The 21,355-nt window shown below is 38.6% G+C and overlaps 1 protein-coding gene across 1 annotated transcript in view; it reads right to left on the bottom strand.

The window, feature by feature from the left end:
• Window positions 1–20,189, bottom strand: part of LOC104545663 (latrophilin-2-like) — a gene marked incomplete at its 3' end in the record, with an annotated part of 114,924 nt that extends 94,735 nt beyond the window's left edge. The window contains 1 exon segment of the mRNA XM_010190851.1: window positions 20,018–20,189. Coding sequence (XP_010189153.1) covers window positions 20,018–20,090 — 73 coding nt within the window.
• Window positions 20,190–21,355: the final 1,166 nt, after the last annotated feature.

Below are 21,355 nucleotides of genomic sequence, written 5' to 3'. Positions count from 1 at the left end.
CTGCTGAAGTCAGAATATTTCGAGAGCTGAGTTTCCACCAGCCACTGTGAACGGTGTGTTTTGTTTCAGGAAACGTCGTCTTCACTGAAATGCTGGTACCGTGTATATAATTATGTCAAAAGAAAAATCACAACTTTTGAAAAACTTTGATACCTTGTTTTTAAAACTAAACTATCTCAGTGACGATCTTCTTTTACTACCTTGATGCCAATTATTTTGAGTTTTACTGATACCTATCTTTGTTTCAGCCAGGTTCTTGCCTTTCTGACTGCATTAACAATGTTAATGAGTGAACCACACTTTCCATACAGATGAAAAAACTTTATAGTCATGTCTTTTTTTATTTTATTTTTTTTCAGTTCTCTTCTGGTTTAAAATGCAGAGCAGCTATGCCAGTTTATGAGACTTGTACCACAGCAGTAGAGACCCTACAGCAAAACACTTCCAAAGGGCCAAGCACTGTTCCCAGCTGCACAGCACAGCTTCTTATTTATTTCACCGGGAGTCTTAAACAGGCGAAGACGACAAAAAACAATAAACACCTGGGGAAGAAATTAATTTGAAGTAAGAAGAAAAAAATATACCTAATCTGAAATACTTCTACTCATTGTGGAAGGTGCTGACATACTTCTCACCTCTGCAAAGCAAAGAGTAATGAGACAACTTAATTCTTTCCTATTTCGACAATGCTAGCTATGCCTAGAGACTGTAGTTAACATTTCTGGCAAGAAATTGCCATTCGTGCAACTTGGATCCAAGTCCCAACAAGCACCTAGGCTGACAGATCCGAGATAACTCACAGATCGAGTTTCTAGGTTAAATTAATACATCCGTCTACTACTCACGTTAGGCTGAGTGAGGTGAACTGAATTTCATTAAGAAAATCTGGAAAGTGTTGTTTGAATTGGCAATAAAATAGGGAAGGATGGTGGGAGGCACAGACTACCAGCTGAACACATCTGCAGCCTCAACTCCAAACCTTTCCAGAAATCCACAATCCTCCTGGATGAAGGAGGGGGGCGGGAAGAGATACAAGAACATGGCTAGAGATAAAGATCGGGCTCTCTTATCCTGAGTGGCCACTAAACCAACATTAACTCGAATGCTTTGATGCTTCTGGGAGATTAAGAATTGCCCCAAAGGGAAACTCAGCAAAAGAAAGAGATCAACAAGTGAGTTCCACAAACTTCTTGTTTTCAATTGTAGACAAGCCAGAAATAGAGAACAACAGCTGAAGGGAAGTCAGAAAGAAAACGAAACTCCTGCAGATGATAAGGAACTGAGAGGGTTCAGATCTCTCAAGGAATTATTATTTAAAGGTAAATCTTTTAATTGTAGTGCTAGCTAATTCTGTTGTTTTTACTTTTTGTTTGAAAGTACACTATGGTCATACGGCTCCATGTTTTTGTCTGGGCTTTTTGTTGCATCAATCCCACTCAAGCACATCACTGCGGAGAAACCTGGAGTGTGTGACTAGAGGCTTTTCTCCCTCAGACACCTTCCAAATATTTTCAACCTCACAAAAATTGACCAGAAAATTAACTAGAAAATCTGTACAACATTTGTTTTTCATCATTTTAGTGTTCCATGTGAGGAGCTGCAGTATTACTCATCACAGACATCCCTCGGGCACTACTATTTGGACTAAGGGGTTGCAAGTTTTCCTGCATAAGGAGTGTTTTCTTCGTCCCACCCTAGGAACATCTTGCCTTGCTGCTATCTTCCTCTGGTCAAAGGGGACGCCTTGCTGCCTGCCGGGCATCAGTCAGGGGAGCATCTTCCCCCTGCCCGACTCTCCCAAACCTCTTGCCAGGCTGACAATAGCAGCTTAGCAGGAAACGTACCCCTCTGCTGCCCATCTGATGGCCTGGGCTCTCCCTTTACATGTTAGGTAGATAAACAGTTTTTCAAAAAATGAGAAGTGTAAAAGGGTCACACTCTCGATTACAAAATTGGGAAGAGTTAAAGTACGAAAGCAATATTGTAGAGCTTGCTTCCCAAGGAAATCCTCCCTCGCTCTCGCACTGTCTTGGTTCACTTGGCAGGTTTTCGAGCTCCTCCTCTACCCATAGCTCACTTGCTTCAGAGAGTTACTCGCAGCTACATTTCCTCTGTTCCTTTGTTAAAGATGGAGTCCCCCCAGGGCTGCTCACAGCACTTGCTCAGGGCTACCTTCTTCTCCCTTCGATCAAAGTGTAGTATCTCAGTCTCCTATCAGGCATCTCTGCCTTCCACAATTTCCAGCACTACTCATATCAAATATGGCTGTGGAAATCTGTACTGTTCCCTCCTGCTTTCTGGAGTAAAAATTTATTTTTTAAAAAGGCAATTAAGTAGGACACCACTCTCCTTGCACTAGGGAATCAGATTTCATTCAAATAAGATTCAAGACTTACCATAATGTAAAACTCCAGATTGCAAATCTTACATACTTAGGTGTGTTCAGCATATGCATAGCTTACTTTTTACCTAATGCCTCTTTTTACTGTTTTATGGAGGTCACATGCAACATAAAAGTAACATGGCTAGCATCTAGGATGCCTTTCCACATCACTGTCCATCCCTGCTTTGTGTATCAGTCTGGGAGTCTTGTCACTACAAAATGCTGAATCTAAAGAAAAACAGCAACCATGGCAAACTTTTATTTCTGCTACCATTGTAACAACCAGTTTCTTTGCTCAGATTTGTATCCATTAAGCTTCAATAACAGAAAAGACACTGTGTTAAGAGGCGAAAGAATAAATTAAAATAACAGCGAGATTTTCTTTTTGAATTGTTTTAAATACTTCCTACATGTCCCAAGGGAATCTACTGCCTTCTGAGGGGCACCCTGTACGTAAAGAATGCCAAGCCTTGGCACCAAGAGCTTGCCATGTGAATACCAAATCATGAGAAGATACTTGAGAATAGTAACAACTATACTTCAAATTAGAAATAGAATTGTACTGCTCAATATTGTGTTTAAATACTCTTTGATCACTGGCATACAAAGGAAATTATATGTTGACCACAGGAAATAGGAGTATGATGAAAACAATGGAAGAGTTTGTTTCTATAGCTCAAACTCTACCTCCCCATGTATATACACACACACACATATATATATTCTCTACAAAAATAATGTGTGAAAGCAATCTTAATGTTTTAAGCTCATCCAGAAGAAACATGCACGCTAGCATAAAAGCTGGTAAATAAACAAAACTATTCCTCAAATAATCAGTTATACAACATAACGCAGTACAGTACTAAAGATCAACAGTAAATCTGAATTACAGGATACAGAAATTGAATGTGCTTAACAGGACACATTGAAGTTTTCTTTGAACACTTTCAAGAATTAGTGTTTAACATATGATGACATAAACATTACTCTTAAAATCACACTCTTTTATTTTTCCAAGAGAAAATAATTCACTACAAATATTTCTCATTTGTTTCATTTGGAGGCACACTTTTCTATCATAAGCTGTGGAAAGGGGAAACAAAAAAATCATGTTTTTGTGAAAGTGTCCAGTTTTCTGTGAATCCAGTTTGTTTCTACATGATCAATCCCAGTTGAGCTCATAAATCTCACAGTAAAACTTATGAAACAGCCACAACAAATACTAGAAAGACAAGAAATGGCTGATGTGGCTCCGCTCAGGCTATTGCAGGATGAACAGATCAGTTTTCCAGATGTCCATTTATGCCTGGGTTGGGGAAGCCATTATAAGAAAAATCAGAGTTACAAGGGCTGGGGCCTTACCTGGCCTGGAGGTATTCTCTGAAAAATCTCGTTTTTCCTGGTCTAGGAGCCGCCTAAAGAAGTGACCCCTTGAACAAGGTGAGGTGTTATTCAGAGCCCTGAAATAAATTCCTAGGTGCAAGATGCTACTAGGTCTTTGATATTTACCTATTTCCCTCATGTTATTGCACTTCAGCAGAAACAAAAGCTGGCGAACACCACTGTCAGTCTCCCATGACTAGATTTTAGGCACCTAAAATGCGGATAAAATGCCTAATGGCATCCACAAACACTTTTCATAACACCTAAGAACCTACAGCCTGCACCTACAATGAAGCATTTGCCTCCATCTCTAAGCGCATCAACAGCACCTGGCTCTTGGGACAGAAAACCCAAGTTTTGTAAAAACAGGGACATCAATGAGAGGCTGAGGAAAGAGTTTCAGAATTAATCTGATCCATCATAAAACTGCAGTGCCACAGAAGAGGGTGGCCCTGTGTTCTCCTCCACGTCCCATCAACACCCAGACCACTGCTAGGACTGCACTCCTCAAGAAACTGGGATACCCATTTTAAGTCCCACGAAGCAAACAGGCCACTGCTGCTGTTGCATTTCAAGTAAACTCCAGTCTTCACGAATTAGCCAGACGTTTTTACCTCCAGAATCAGATTTAGATTTAGATTTTAATTAGAGTTAATTGATTGAAAAAATTCTTTGAGAAGTTAATTGTTCTGTGAGCTTGCTGAATTGCCACCTACAAACTCAGGGAGAAAAAACAATACAGGTTAAGCACATGGAGAAAGTTTAAATTAATTTTAGGGAGCTGGATCCAATTATCATGACTATTTATTTTACTTTAGATTGGCACTACCAGAAATATACATTGACAATAGTTTAGATATGAAGAGAAGAGAAGAGAGAAGAGAAGATGTAACCCATTACATCAAAACCTGCCCACTGATTTTTAAGGAAGCCTGATCTGCAGACAGTAACTGCTCAGGTATTATTCCAGACTCATTCAGGATAGTTTCCCCACAAAAAGATAAATATATAACTATTCTTTTGGTACCTGCTGAGTTTTTAGTCAAAACTCTTCATCTATGAACATGTATTTTATGCAACAGATGCCAGAGGAAATGACTTGACTGTAAGTGAATTAATTAGTTTTAAAATAATGTTTCCTTTAGCATCCTTTGTTTGAGAGGAAGGGACCTCTGAACGCTCATCAGAGTTCCACTGTTTACTCCCTCTGTATTTTTGGGCAAGTAACTTGACCTTTCCTTTCATTATCTACTCATTTATAAAATGAAGAAATGTTAGCACTAGAAGTTAACAGTTCAGCAATGGAGAGCTGTGCTACACTTTACTGCACACCTCCCCAAGCGTCCAAGCTACTTCTTTTTCTCTTTAAAATGTTCTGTCATTTTAAGTGTATTTTTTCCCCTAATTAGGAAATTTACTTAGAACCAGTTTGCTAATATAAGACCAGGTTTTAGCAGGGGAGAGACAAAACCCAATGGATGCACGTAGCTGTTCACTTCTACTATCAAAATCACATTTTCTTTTCCAGAAACTGAAGCAGGAGACGGAGGAGCAGGGAAGAGGAATGAACCAGCGGATGGGCGGTGGTGGTGGCGGTTCAAGGTGGGAACGCTCCCGTGCGGTTAAGCGAGAATTCTTATGAAGTGCTGTATTTAAGGTTTTTAAAGCACCTAATTCCCCCGACTGAAACGGAAGTTAGGCACTAACACATTCAGAAATACACCCATAAATGCCAGCTTGCCTCGTGTATTAACTGGAGTTATTACCTTGATCTGTTTTACTCCTACTCAAAGAGAAATGAAATGGCAATTTTTTCTAGCTGTTGAAACACAACCTCCTTGTTTTCTTGCAGTAACACTGCAAACCAAATAAGGTTATAGAAGAAATGAAAGAGAGGAAGATGGAGATACGCATACATTTGTTTTCACAGAACCATATGAGAATTAACTTCGGGAACAACCTGGGATGCTTTAAAATAGGCTTTGGGATTGATACTGATGGTTTTTGAATACACTTAAGACAACTATTTTAAACACAAATTATCAGCGTGAGCTCAACATGAGTACATCAAGAGATGTTACAAGTAATTTTCAAGCTAGTTAAAAAACATCCTGTTGGTTTGCTAGATTCTGTAACTATTGATTAACTCTGTGTTAAAATATTTACTAACTCTTGGTAACTGGTTTTAAAGAGTGCATCATTAGTAACTAGATTTTCTTGTTCAGGATTTCCAACTCCGGTCTGAGTTTTTTGGTTCAGAACAAAGGCATTGTCAGCCATCTTATTTGCTTTGGGTTGTTGTGGTTTAGGTTTTTTTCCTTGGTTTTGTTTGTTTCTGGGTTTTTTTGTGTTTTTGTTATGCTTTTTCTTTTTTTAATTAACAAGTTGCTATATAATGAATTCCGAATGCTAGTAAATATTAACTTGCAAACTAGAGGCAAGAAATAAAAGAAGCACGAAGGTGCAACTACTAATAAAACTGTCTTGGGCATACATACATAACCGAGAGGTTCAAGTGAACAAAGTGAATGTTGGACTGTACAGAATGCCTGAGAATGAAAACTGTGTGGAAAAATGCAAGGAGAAATTGTAAAGAAACAGATGTTACACTTATTCATGGGAAGGAATGTAGTTATTCTGTAAACAGCACTAAAGAAACCTAAAAAGGCAACTGGATGACATCAACACTGCTGCAGTCTCTTTGATTCATTTTAATAAATATCAGGTAAAGGGAGGAATAATTTAGCTGTCTGAATTACTGGATTATGAATTAAAAGGCTCCTTTCACCATTCTCTACTCAAACCACAGACATATTAAGCATAAGACTGTAATATGAATTCTTAAAGAATGAGAAAATATTATCAGTTCTGTAAGTGATTAAGTCTAGCCCAAAAAGAACATGTAAGGCAAACGCTTCAGAAAGCCTGCCTCTTTGTATAAACGACAGATCAAAGTGGTATTAGCAAAATTGTATAATCCTGTTAAACTGGATCCTGGAAAAAGCGCACTGAAAGGCAATTTAGACTCTACCACTTCCTTAAACCACCACATTTATTTATTTTAACTTGCAGGTCCTTGCAGAACTCTTACTGGCATGTGTGTACTTCCCTCTCTGCTAAAATCACAGGACAGGACGATCAGGTTTGCTATCAAAAAACCCCCCGCATTAACATTCACGAACACACGCACACATTTTTCTTGGGCTGAGGAACAGCAGTCTTCTGCTTTTCACACTGACAAATTTTATCAAGACAGAAAAATCCTCGCAAATTTGTCTTCTGCTCTTCACTGAAGGCTTAAAAAAGCCCCCAAACACACAGATGGATGGAGATTTCTCACATGTTCTGCGCACTCCGCTGTCACCACAGGACCACCTGCAATCCTGCACTGTCCAGATAGGTGTTCTCAAAAACACCTGGGTAAGCTGTTTGCCCAAGGACTACGGACTGGAGATAAGGGGTAATTAGCAAATGAGACTATTCCTAGCACTCCTCCTTCAACATTACTGCAGAGCTGCAGCAGCAAGCTGGCACCTGGTAGAGGGAAATGCTAGATGTGATCATTTCAATTTACACATTCAGCACTACATCCATATGCTTGTCAATGCGAAAGTGTCAGTGATAACAGAGATACCCGAAGAAAATGCTCTGCTGAAATGCTGACATGAAGCTTTTATGTATGAAGCAGACCCTCTCCTCTGGACCATCTGTAACTTCCTCCTTGTCTCATGGGGCATGTGTTGGCCATAAAATCTTTTCATTAAAAGATTTTAAAATTAAGTTTGACTTTAAAGAGAAAATTATAAGCCCTTAAACATCCATAAACCAAGTTTATATATCCAAGCATCATTCATATCAACACACTACTTGCTCAGCAAGAAGAAAAATCTGCTGAGCAGGAAAAGTTTGCTGCAATTAGATATAGCAAAATTTATAACTGTGCTGCAAAATTAAAGAAAAGTGTCTGCACCACGACTTGTATCCCTATATAAAGTGTAAACTTGTAAAAGATTACTATTTTCACCTCCTGACTCTGCGGTGTATTTTTCCATGCTTATGTTCTGGGCGCATCTTAAACTCACAGGTGTTTTTCCAAAATATTTTCCAATTATTTCATAACCAGAAATCCTTTAAGAACAACAAAAGTAGGAAGCCTACTTTTGTGAGTTTTCTGCACGAGGTGACTAACTACGGCTAAGGAAAACAATGCAGAGAAGCCGCACGATTTCCTCTGCACAGCTGAGGCTTGCAAGGTGGCACGGATCATCAGAAACGGATAATGGAGAGGATGGGGGGAGAGAAACAGGATGTCAAAGTTTACAAGGCAACTGTGTTACTCACTGTACTCCTTCAATGATCTGGAAATGGGGAGAGGGGAGAGAGATGGAGAAATGTGCTCTAGGATAATGTCTTCAAAATGCACAGTCTACAAAAGACGAGGAGATTCAGGATCGCAGTAATGCATTCCAAACCCTAAAGATATAACTCAGGATATTATAATAAGTATTTAATTAAGCAATGAGTTGGGATCAATCTACTGGGACTCCATGGCAATGGATAATTAAGAAATGTCCGCTGTAAGCAGGCTACTTTGTGCATTTCAGTATTTTGGAACTTTCCTCTGAAGCTTCAAATGCTGACTACCAGTGGAAGGAAAAAGTCTCAACTAGGACCAAGATACAATGAGGCAATTCACAGCTCCTGTAGAAGTGTCATCTTAGAATCCCTGAAGCACCTGTGAAAGGACCAGCCCATCTGGGAAATGAGTCCTTTGGAAACATCTTGTTTCCCTCTTCAGAGCACAAACCGGATGCAACTCTGACATCTACCCAAACCCGCCCTTATAAAGCCACAAAGACAGCCTTCTTATTTCCACTTTCGAACACCTGCAGACAATTTGGGATACCCTTCACCACCTCTATAACTAAATCAAGGAGATTCAGGCTCCAGACAGACAGAGAACCACAGAGTAGCACTGATCTTGTTATGAGTCAAACTGGTACAAGATTATAACACAGAATGACACATTTTAGACTCGTTTTCCCTCCTGAAAATAAAATGCCCATTCACTTGGCACAGCGGGTTCCCAAGCTCCAGTGGACACACAAATCTCACTGTTTTTTAATTCTACTTAAGCCGTGGCATTGGCTCCCAGGGCAGGCGCCGATGCCCTCCTGTGCCCAGGCACCAGCAGCCTTGCCCTTGACGGCCTTCCAAAGGCACCCGGCCCACTGCAAACATCTTCTGGTAATTAAATCTTAATACTTTCACTTTAGAAAGCAAACACCTGACACGGGGAAGCTGTGCACATCTTCACATGCTCCAGAGACTTTCCTAAACAACTTGTCAGCAGTACTAATTGAAAGTGTGCGGTGTTAATATGGGAACAGCAGACATAGGATCAAAGATAGGTCTTTTCCACAGAAAACTGGAATTTCTAAGGGGGGAGAGAAGAGATGCGTGTGGACCTAATATTATGTGAAGTTATATATATTTTTTAAAGTATTTATTTGGGAACTAATTTAGAAATTACTGTTACACTGTTTAAGCATACGCCCCGTAGGTGGTTTTTTCCTCCCTTTAAAGAGCATCAAAGCCTTACATTGACCTCATTAGAGCTACTTCCAGTTCTGACCTCCTAAACACAACATCCACAGCAAACCACTGCAGTGCTTCTCTTGAAGTCTCTGAATATAAGGCCTAGGTGTATATTCCAATGACACGGGCACATCTGACAGCTCTAAAAACAGACTTATCAGTTCACATTGCAGATGTGCTCTCGTGTTGTCTGTTCTCCTGAGTCAGCAGAATAAGAATTCCTGTAACCTTCACTACTCTGCTTGAGGAAACCAAAAAGGGTGAGTGTGAAAAACCCAGAAAGAAACCCCAAATAAGCATTCTAAGTCCAGGAATTTTAGCCTGCCATCACCAAGAGGAGATGCTATGCTATGCTGCAGATGTAATTGAGGAAGCATGACTTTATAAATGCTCAAAGAATAAAAACTGAATTTTAGCTGGGCATATATACACTTAAATATATTTATGTACATCTATATTTAAATACCTGGTTTTAAGCTCAAACTATGCAGGTAATTTGTTAAAAGAAATGAATTCCCAAATGAAGAGTATACATTTCTGTGCATAATACAAATGGAAATTGATTCCAGGGCCTTTTATTCCAATACCTCCTTCACCTACAATTCCCCCAGGTTTTCTAAGGAGGTAGCATAATTGAGAATTATTTTCTTGTAACAGCAATTTTAGATAAATGGGATACTGGAGATAAGAGTTGTGTTTCCATGTCTAAAATAGGAAGTATCATGCAGTAAACATGGTATGTTTTGACCATTTAAATGGTTACCTGACATCAGTCGATAAATATATAAAACCCAGTCTTTTTAAGAACTAAATTTTTAGATCACAAGCTTCTAGGAAAAGTCACCTCATGAAGATCAAACTAAGGTACCACAAAAATATGAACTGCCTTTTTATTGACAGACCTGTTGTTAAACTAATGAGAATCACTGCTTGTGATCGGTTAACTAACGCCGCATCAAGATACAAACATGATGCATAAAAATTCTCTAAAATCCTCAGTGATGACCTTTCCTGGTGTTATTGCTTCATAGTGTCATTGGAAACAGTTCATTGGGCCTTATCAGAAAAGGGTTCCCATTTTCTATCAATCCATTTTAACCTGCCTAATCAGTTGAACAAAAGTACTTTATGTAAAGTGATTCCTTTAGTTGCCTTAGCTACAAATCCCTGCAGTATTGTATAATTGAAATCTACTCACGTAAGTTAGGAATAATTAGGACCCCAAATTAAGCCAAACACAAAGTTAATTCAAATAGTCAGCTGCTGTCATTTAAATGGTTACAGGGTTTTATTGTTGCTTAACAACTTTGAATGCTTTTAATCGCACCTTTTTCTTTTTTTTCCCCTCCCCTGTTACAATCTTGTTCCTTACTCCAAATGGAAACAGAATCAAGAGACTAAATTTTGGTCAGGTAACAATCATTCATTCCTTGACCAAAGATTTTCTTCAGCCAAGTTTTTCCCTGTTACTGTCACTAGATTATTTTTATTTTTAAAATCAGCCAAATGAAAAAGGAATTAAAAAGCATGGGAACAGATGAGGCTTTGAAGTACATAAAGCTAGAATCACTGAGCCTGTTACAAATGGCATTACCACAACAACAAACTTTTAATAGCAAATATTCAGAAAGTCTGTCTCTATAATCCAAAAAACCTTTTGTAAAAAGAAGGCAACACAGAAATGCTGTTAAAATGGATCCATAACAAATCCATGAGCTAGAAAATAATACATCAAAGAGGTAACATTGCATATTAGAACTGGAGTTGTTGCCAGGACTGAGTTAGGAGTCTGCTGATTTAACAGAGTGGAAGTAAAAATAATTTATACAGCAAATTAGTTGTTATACGGTTATATATAATACATGTAACAAAGTAATTGTTCTATTACTAGATTACAGTGTAACTGGTGAAGAAAACCACTGGTGGTTAGATGCGTTTCTTGATCGTTTTTCTGTCGACACTTAGTTTAGACTGCAGAACAAAAGACTGTATATTATAAATCCTTCAAGACAGTTTACATATGGATAACTTCCAGACTTTCGTATTCTGAATTTTTAAAAATGTACTTGCACAGCATGCTTTTTATATATATGAAGAGACAGATACATATATATCTCTCTCTACACTAGTAAAAAGATATAGCAGATTTAAAGTTTTTTATTATTGAGCAGGATTAGAATTGAAGGCCTAAACCAACCAGTTTATGCACGATATCCTATGCTGATATATTTAATTTTTTTTTCCAGCTGGTACATTAATACATGAAGTGATGTTTTGTGGACTCTAGCCATCTTTACGGGTAATAATCCACATCACAAACCACCCGTTTGCCCTCTAGTACTTTCCATGCTTCACTCTTCACGCATGCCAGCTTCATCTGTTGCAAATTAAATGATGCAAAAGCATAAGCAGCAAACTGTTCGTTTTTGTTTACTAAAAGCATATTTGTCTTCAGCCACTAAAAAGCACGATCAGTTCTAAGCCACAAACCCACATTTTTCCAGTAGACTTTCAATGGTAAATGTTAACAACGGCGCAGAATAAATTGCAACTTTATTCTTAAAAGTAACATTTTATAAATAAAAAAAATAGACAAAATATTAAAGGCAGTCTGCAAGCCCATGCTGGAGAAAAGAACTGGGGCAGCTCAGTGGGGAGAAATAGGAAATTACAGTGAAACACTGAGGAAGGCAGATCAAGTCACATGCGTAGTCAAAAGGATCAGTGCAGAACGGGCAAATCCGACTGCAGCTCAGGAGGAAGATGGTTAAAACATAAGTGATAGAAAATAGCACTGAAGTCTCAAAAAAACAAACATTTCTCTTTCTTTTTCCAACTAAAAAGGCAGGAGATAGGAGAATGTGGTTTCAGTATCAACTTCCTCTCAGGTTTCCTAAATGAATTACTGAACTCAAATTTAAGAGGGAAATTGCTCAAACAGCACCTTGCATTAATTGTACTTTCTGCTGGAGCAGAACAAAACTACCTAAACTCCTGAGAGAGACATCAACATCCCCGCCAGGGGAGAACACAAAAGCCAGCTCTCCTTCCCTCATCAAGATCCCTCATAAAACTTGCCAAGTGCTGCATCCAACAACTGAAAGTTATGTGGTCCCTCTGGGTTTCTCACATGTATGTGTTGCTCAGGCAACGGATGGAAAAAAAATCATTTTGCTTCCCAGCTACTCTCCTCCACACACGTTTTATACACCCAGAAAACATCAGTGATCATTATACTACTGTAAGTTGAGAAAACAAGAAGACTGAAGTATTCCCAATGACCTGGACTGGTCCAAGCTCAGGAGGAAGAAGCAGGGAATCCTCCCCTCGCTGCCCATGTGCTCCCAAACGCTTACAGGGGTTACCTTACTGTCACAGGACATGGATGAGTCTCCCTGGTTGAAAGAAGGACCCACAAACAGAGCTAACATTCATACAACTCTATTTCCTTACCCTTCAAAAGAAAGCCAGGAGAGAGATTACAGAAACACAAAGAGCTTTAGCACAGTTGGGTTTTAAAAATCACTGGAGCAGTTTGAGACTCTTTCTGGAAAGGCAGGAATTTGGGACACCTTCAAGCAAAAGGATTTTTTTCAGCTCCTATCTATCAGGAAATTTATTGTATTTATAAAAGTATATAAATACAAATAAATATCAAATATATAATATATAAATATTAAATTTATCATATGATGTGTTTGGGTTTGAGGTGCAGCTCATTTACAGAACCCATACAAAATTTATCCTGTGTTCAAATTTTAAACAATTCAGCATTCCTGAAAAAAAGTGAACAACGATGGGAAAAATATCCAGCATTCACGCATCCGATTCAAAATGTCAATCCAAACAACCATCAACAGATACAGTAGTACTGTCTATAGGAATGAGTAAAACTGGAGCCAAGCCAGCTTTGACAGAATGAAATGTTATCCAATTTGAGCGGTAAGAAATCAGAAACCTGCAGTGTGATCCTACCAACACAGGCACATAGTGAGTACCATGAGAAACTGAAAGCACAACAAAATCATTCGCAAACCTTTACTATGCACTACTATAAAGTGTGTGCTTTATTTCCTTATCTTCCCTTCTGATTTTATACTTGGACAGAGCATAATACAATGAAAAGCTGCTCTAGAGCCATATTACCCAAGCACAGTCATATAATAAAATAATAATAATAGTAAGAGGAAACAACTACAAATGTTCTTCTAACCAACCAATGTTGATGAGTAAATATGACACTAATTATCCACTGTAAAAGGACAGTCCATTTTGAAGTGTCTCCTCCATGAAGGTTACTATATATACAACTGCATAACAACATCTTGGAGGCTCCTACGCTATTAAGTGCATTGATGATGAAAATATGGACAGACAACAAGCCAAGAACTCCCTGTGAATGGTTTTATCTCCTCTTCCTCACACAGCACATCTTGGACTGTGATCACACACACAGAAGCAGGCACATACATGACACATCTATTAGAGCTCTATTCATAAGTCCTTTTCCTGTAGTGCCTTCATCCTACACACGCTTGCTGCTATCAAGACATCCATACAACACACAATTAGCATAAAATGCATTACTTTTCTGTACCATTTACTCACAGAGGTAGACCATGAACATCAATGGATCTGTTTGCAAGTATAAAACCCATTATGTGCTTGTAAAACTTGGCAAAGAATATTAAATCTAAAATCATTATACTTTATGATAATTTTTATAATCTGATCATAAGGACGCTAAATGTAATAAGAAAGCCAGTGCTGAGGCATTCACTGATATCAGATGCTTCAGGCACTTATACTTCCATTTTACACTGTGACCTAAAAGTACAACATAAAGAAAGACAACGTTGTTAAAGCTATATAAAAAAACCTTCTTACTAAGACAAACAGTATTCTTCCACGTGACATAAACCAGAAATTAAAATAATTACATACTTTAAAAATACAGTTATTTAAAAAAATTACATATATGTTTAGTAATAGAGTACTAACGAAGCTTATTCTTTTTTTAAAACACATACATGTCCAAATTTTGCTACTGTGTTCTTGTGAAAGTACCTTACTGTAATAAACTACTGTAAAATATACTCAGATTCATATTTAATAACAGCAAAGCCCCTTGGACAACGGTGTCAGTGCAGGTTAGCTGAGGGTTAAGTCAATCCCCTCTCACTGCAGTGGTCAGCTGCCCGGCTCCCCTCACCCATTGAGACCCACCACAGTTATGGCAACAAAGGATGGCAAACTGAAGTAATAGCTTCGAGGGCTCTGAAAATATGACATCTGCCCTTAGCACAACACACCGCGCTACTACAGTTTTACACGTTACAGGGTCCTTTGCTTCTGAACACAGAGCTCAAGAAATGCAAAATCACCCCTTCAAAAAGGAGAGTGTTTTCAAGTAACTGAGGAAGAAGACAGCATATCGAAATAGTAACGCTGTTATTCATCTCACAGTAATTACACGTCTGTATTTTCTTCTTTGCTTAAATTGTAAGACCCTTACATTAGCATTTCTTAGCAAATTCTCATATAAATGTTAGTAAGTATTTAAAATGGCTCTTGATGCATTCTCCCACATAGTTGTTCTACATTTTAAAATAGTACATTTTTGCTTTCAAAAATGTAATGTTACAGCACAGAATCCTGCAGACCTCACTGCTCGCGGAACATATGAAAGAATCCTTGGGTTTTCCAGGCAGCCTCTATTATCTGGAAATGCACTTGAAGAGTTTAACTGACACTCCACTTTAAGAAGAAGTTTAGTCTCACTGTTTAGATAACTTCCTTTTTAGAAGATACCTTAGGCCTACACCTCCCTGAGAAAAGGAAAAGGACATGTCCCAGATAAGAATGCACCATGATACCCCAGTGACAAATGGCTGCTCTTCCAGGAAAGAAAACGGGACTCGGTGCAGCAGTCGCATTTTGCAGAAACCCAATTGCTCCCTTCCCACTGATATTTTCTTCTGCATAATCCACATTAACCAGTTAAGAAAACACATTTGCTAAAGAATGATAAAACACATTAAGTACAAATGGTAAAAATGAAGATAGTATTGAAAGGCTTATTGGAGAGACCCTCCAAAGGGTGGGCAACAACTGGCTGGCCTTAGTACACAGGGTGTGCTGCTGGATGCTTCGTGACCTCTGTTAAACCAAGTAGTTGCCTACTGACTCTGTGCTTCACCGAGCTCTTACTGTGATAAATTCCCTGGCTAGAAATTAAATTAGTGCTCCTATTTGCTCTTGCGTGGCTCTGTAATGGGTTTCACCCCTTGCAGAACTTAAATCCGCTAATTAACACAAGTTGATTTCTTCTCAAGTCCAGGGTACAAGATTTTTTTGAATCTTTATCCTGGGCAAAATCTTACTAATACTTCCTAGTATATGTGTAGTAAAAACAACGTGCTTCCACAGCTTGTTGAGTACCGTGCCATATGCCTTAGATACTCTGAGTGCCTTGACAGGAGGCTGAAGATCTGAAGGAATACACTGAAATAGCAAATACCTTTGTAGCAGCCCAATGAACACGATCTGTATTTAGTATGTGTTTTCTTTAGTAAATTCACTAACATTGGATTTACTCTTAGAACTGCTTCCAATTGAACACTCAGCTCCTTGGCTGGCATAAGTGGAATTTACAGAAATTTATATTTCTCGGTATAATGTTAATTAAAATGTACATTCAGAAGCAAAGACAGGCTGGATTTTTTTTTAACAACATTAATGCCGTTTAGGAAAACAGAATTAAAGAGATAATGAAAGCATGATGCTTCTTCCTTTGGACAAAGCATAGATAATAATTCGTAACAAAATGAATTAAAATTATATTAAGCCTTGATTAAAATAAAACGTAAGCAAAGAAAATTATTTCAGTGCTTCCCAAGCAGCAGAAGGCAATAAAAACAAAAGGCATCCAACGCTAGTTGAAAAGGTGGACTTCATGAACAAGATAAAGCTTAAAGTACCAAACCTTGTAGAGTCCGAAAACATCTTTTTTTCATATGCATATTAGTGTATCTGCCTTAACTTGCTTGAAGAGAAACCAATAATATGTGTAATAAGCTTTTTACTCTGCTTTGCTATGGAAACAAGGCATGTGTGATCTCACTCTCTGACTTTCTGTATTTTCTCAGATAATTTTTAAGTTGTTGGATGATTTCACCTCATTAGGAAGGAAAAAAAAATAGAAAAAAGATAGAGTTGGTGTCAAAAGTAATTCCTTTCCTACAGCTTGTAGGAAACAGATAAGGAAAGAAGAAGCACACAACTGCATGGGACTGAGAGGAACACAAACCTCCTCCTTTCATGAGACCAGGGATCTGGGATGGCGTGGGATGGGGATGCACCCCTGTGGAAGCTCCCATCTCCCCAGGCAGCAGCCATGGTGCGGGGCCAGGCTTCACACAGCTACCTGCTAACTCCGACTCAAACCAGTCTCCAAGGGAGCTCTTTCAGTCCATCTTTTGAAATAAAATTGTCGTTTTAAAGACATATCTATAGTAGAATATGCTAGAAAAGGGGACTGACAAATATCTTCGGAGATTACATTAATATTCTGCTTTTCATTCCTATTTGCTGCCTCTCATCTTTTCCTTATTTAGGGCTACAATGCTTGCCGTTGATAGTAGTAGCAACGTTTTTCAAAGCCCTACACAACAATATTGACCTGTTGTTGATCAATGTAGCAGCAGTGGATAATAACTCGGTGCGGTTTCCCCTCCAGCTGCCAGCACTCGCCTGTTCCAGGCTCATTTTACCTGAAGGAACCGACTGCTTCAAAAGCAACCCCACCTGGACTGCGCTAACCAGGAAAAACAAAGCAAAGCCAAGCCCTTCTTAACTGAAGATATAATTCCTGTTTGGACAGGTGACACTAAATAAAATTGCAGCCTTCATATAACTGTGCCTACTTGCCAATTCCCTGGTGAGTTAAAGTTAAAGCACTGTGAGAGTAATGAAGTCTTTATCTTGATTGGAAAATGTTTCATTAGATGAACAAATGAGTCACTTGTCCATAGCTGGGATCTTTTTTCCCCGCTCTCTCTCGCTCTGTTTAACTGTACAGAAACATTAAAATAAACCAGCAGGGAATTCAGCCAGGTTTCATCACCCTCACCTACTCCCTACACACTTAAGATTTCTACACAAACCTCTAAGTTCCAAGTGAGAGAATTAAAGATTTTCTTATTTCTAGCAAAAGTTAGATGCTCTTATTTTAACCTTTGTTCATGTTCATACTTCCAGGCATGAAGTGCTACTAAAGCACGTTACACTTGGCATCTCTTATTACTGAAGCAGAAGGCAATGTAATCTTGTGAGAAAGTGTAATAATGCGGTATTCATTTTGTTTCTGTGGCTGGAAGCCAACTCTATATTAATATTCATTTCCAGTATACAGAGCCACAATATTTCATTTATTTTAAGAATTTACAATTAATTTGGTATGATTCTGTTATCTGCTCCCAATTTCCTTCCCTGTTTCTTTTAGCTGAAAAAGCAGCTCTTGTATGGACTTTAAAAAAGTAAATTCACAACTGAAGCATCAAAAGATTGCTACTGGCTACTAAAAGCAAAAAAATCAGGGACAGAACAAAATGAACTTGAAATATTACAGACGACAATGAAAATTAGCTTTCTGCAAATGGCAAAAACGCAATCTGCAGAAGTTCTCAATTGACTTCTTCCTTTCCAAACTCAGCAGATAAAACACACTTCGCCACATGCTGTTTGCTGCTGTAACCAAACCAAAGAAAGTAAAGTTGTCTGCTTTTCGTCCTGTTTTCAAATGTTTTCAACCACCACACAGCACTAAACTGCAAGCACTCTTGTGAATCTTTGTAAAGTACTCGATAGTGATTTGAAATAATTACAAAATCCTTAGATTTTTTAAAAGGTCTGAAAAAAACCTAAATAGATGTCTCTACTTCCCACACCTTTGGTTTCAGCTAGTGCAACCACTTTTGCAGTGTAAGTGCATTTATAATTAACACAAGGTATTACCAGCCAGTTGTAAGATTTATAATTCCATTCTCCTAATAGGCATTTATCTTCCTTACCTGAGAGAGGCTGAAAAGCATTTTACCTTCCAGCTGTTAGCGCTTACTTTCCTATAACAGTGAGATTCTACCCAAGCCCACAGACTCAACAGACACCAAGAGAACAGCGGCCACCAAATCTGAAATTCCTTCAATGATGAAACCATCCAAGCTCCGCTGTGTGTTGTGGGAAACACCAGTTTTCTAATATATCCTGGCAATATTTAAGAAGATAGAGGGGAGGGAGAGGAAAGTGACTGTCAAAGCTTCGTAAGCTTTTAAAATGAGACTTCCCCATGTTCGGAAACGTTCGTGAAGACTCCTACGGCGCGCTCCCTGCTGTATGTGGATGTTCACACATACGTATGAACAGCCCATTTTAGCAAAGCTTGTCTGTCAGTGCAACACCAGGATCTGAGTCTCAGTCTAGAATAAGCGCTTAGGAAATTACGCAGTGAACAAGAACGCACACAATATTGAATTTTTTAACCTTGGGTTCTGCCATTTTTGGGCACTAGATCCTTTTTGTTTGTAAAGATTTGGGAAAGAAAAGAGGGGGAGGCAAAGCAGCTTTCCTGAAGTATCTCTGAAAAATTAGCCTTAAAATTCCAAGGATTTTGACAGGGTAAGGTACATGTCTGCTTTAAAAGATGGTGAGATCACGCCACAGATGCACCAAGGAAGCCTATATATTACAGGCAGATTACTGAATAATGTAAGAAGGCATGGAGGTGCTACTTTACTGCTAAACCAGGCTTTTCACCTGCAATCTAGTCAATCAAAATGATTACTCCCAGAAATAGCCTCAAGTTCTGTATAAATATTCATAATTAAAAATTCATAAACCATGTTTTCCTGATCATTCATTTGTGTTTCTCTGTCTATTACTAATTAAAAGGGACACAAGAACAGCTGGGAAGGCAGATAAAATAGTGTTTATGAAGAAAAACAGATAAAGAATAGATGATACCACTGTTTTTAAAAAGCTTTTTTCTTCCGCTTCTCTTAAAGATCTTAAAGCTATTTTAAAAGACTGTACTTGATAGCAGAAGTATTTTTCCTTTCTTAAGAAAGCAGAAATATTTTAAAGTAGATGCTATACCTGTATGCACTCTGAGTTTTATTTCCTGAAATTTAACTTGCATAGTTTTAATGTTAATGAAGCATTTGCCATTTTATTTTCAGCCAGCCAAATCAGAAAAGCAAAACAGGTATTTCATTTGCACTGCACAGTTATTTTAAATCACATTTAACTTATCTATACATTGCTTCTGAATGGCTGCACAATGAGAACAGGAAAAAGAAGAATAAACAGGAAGAATCCAAAAGTAAGGCACCTACCAATCAAGGATATTAATACTGTCACTTGGGTTGCCTGAACACTGCCTTTCAGTTTCAACACACCACACTGTGTCAAAACCAAGAAAATACAGTCTTTTTTCATTAAAAAAGCGAATAATTTGAATCATATAAATTGAATCTAGAACATGTTACAGTTACTTTTAATTTGACATCCTAAAACTTCAAGTCCTCTAACAGAAATTAATCGTACAGACCATTCATCTCATCTGCAAACTCCAGTAAAGGATAAACTAAAGCTTACCTTCAGTACACTGCAGGAAGCTGATAATGAGCAGAAACCAAAAACTTTGCATTCTGCAGCCAGAAGACACCATTATCGATCCCGGTAAGAATTTTCTTTGTATTCCTTAATGAATCCAGTTACAAAAGCCCAGCATCATTGAAACCAGTGGTCTGCATTATTCATCTTCATACCTGGAGAAGCAAAGGATGTGGAAGAAAAGAAGAAGAAAAAAAATCCATCAATAGCTGAACACCAATAATTTTGAATACCAAATTTTACTTGACGTGAAGACAGAAATGTTTAATAAAAACAGACAGTACACCTGTACTGTAGCTGGGATTTTGGCAGGTTTGTGGGATGAATCTCTCAAGGTCAGTGATCATTAAACAGAATGCCAAATAATAACACATGTTACAAGTTGAAAGTACGAATGTTATTGATGTACTTGCGCTAAGACGCATAAAAAAGAGCACATTTTTTCTGGATATAAGAAACTGGATTTGCAGATGACTCGGCTAAGCTCTTGCCACCCCCCAAATTTCACACAATCTGCATTTCTCTACCTCAAAGAACAACAAAATTAAATCTGCTCGGGGTGGCTGAGAACAGCGGAGCACCACCACTCAGGAGCAAGGCTCTGCCGCTCTCCCTGTCGTGGCTCTGGCGGTCCCTCAGCGCTACACATCAGTGGGTCTCCTTGGGGCAGAAGCCCTGACAGCAACTTTGCCCACAAAATACTCCATTGGTGAGGAAGCCTATTCACATGACTCTATGGTTCGCTGTATTTCTACCCAATAAACACCTCCAGAGAAAAGGGAATGAACATAATGGATGAGACTCTCCTGTCCTTCGCCTCTGACGAGATTTGTCTTCGACTGACAAACATGAACCTCACTGCTCCTGTAAACGATGTACCAAAGGAAGAATTCTTAAAGCTATCATTTGCCTTTGAAAAATATAATTACGGTGATAGAGTGCAGTTGCTGTGATAGAAGACTTGACAGCAGAGTGCTGCCTTTTGCTAATGACTTCATTCTCTCACCAGCCAACTGAGTAACTACACACATCCTCTTCCATATCTCACTGTACAAAGCTACATCGTGCTTCAGCCCCGACTATTGAGTTTCGGAAGCTAGAGAAAAATGAACATCCATATAAAACCAAATTATTTTTAACTACAAAGCTGGCTCTATTTATTACAGATACGTGAAACAACTCCGGAAGAACGACTCTCTGAGCGCCGCAGCAATGCCAGATGCAAAGAGCTGAATCTGGTGCCACATTGGCTTGGTCTCTCCGAGACCAATGGACAGGACTGCGTGGATGCATCCCTGAGAGATCTGGAACTAATGGTGC

This window comes from Mesitornis unicolor, unplaced genomic scaffold (assembly GCF_000695765.1).
Source record: "Mesitornis unicolor isolate BGI_N332 unplaced genomic scaffold, ASM69576v1 scaffold8408, whole genome shotgun sequence".
Classification (NCBI taxonomy): domain Eukaryota; kingdom Metazoa; phylum Chordata; class Aves; order Mesitornithiformes; family Mesitornithidae; genus Mesitornis; species Mesitornis unicolor.
This window is presented reverse-complemented; position numbering and strand designations above follow the sequence as displayed.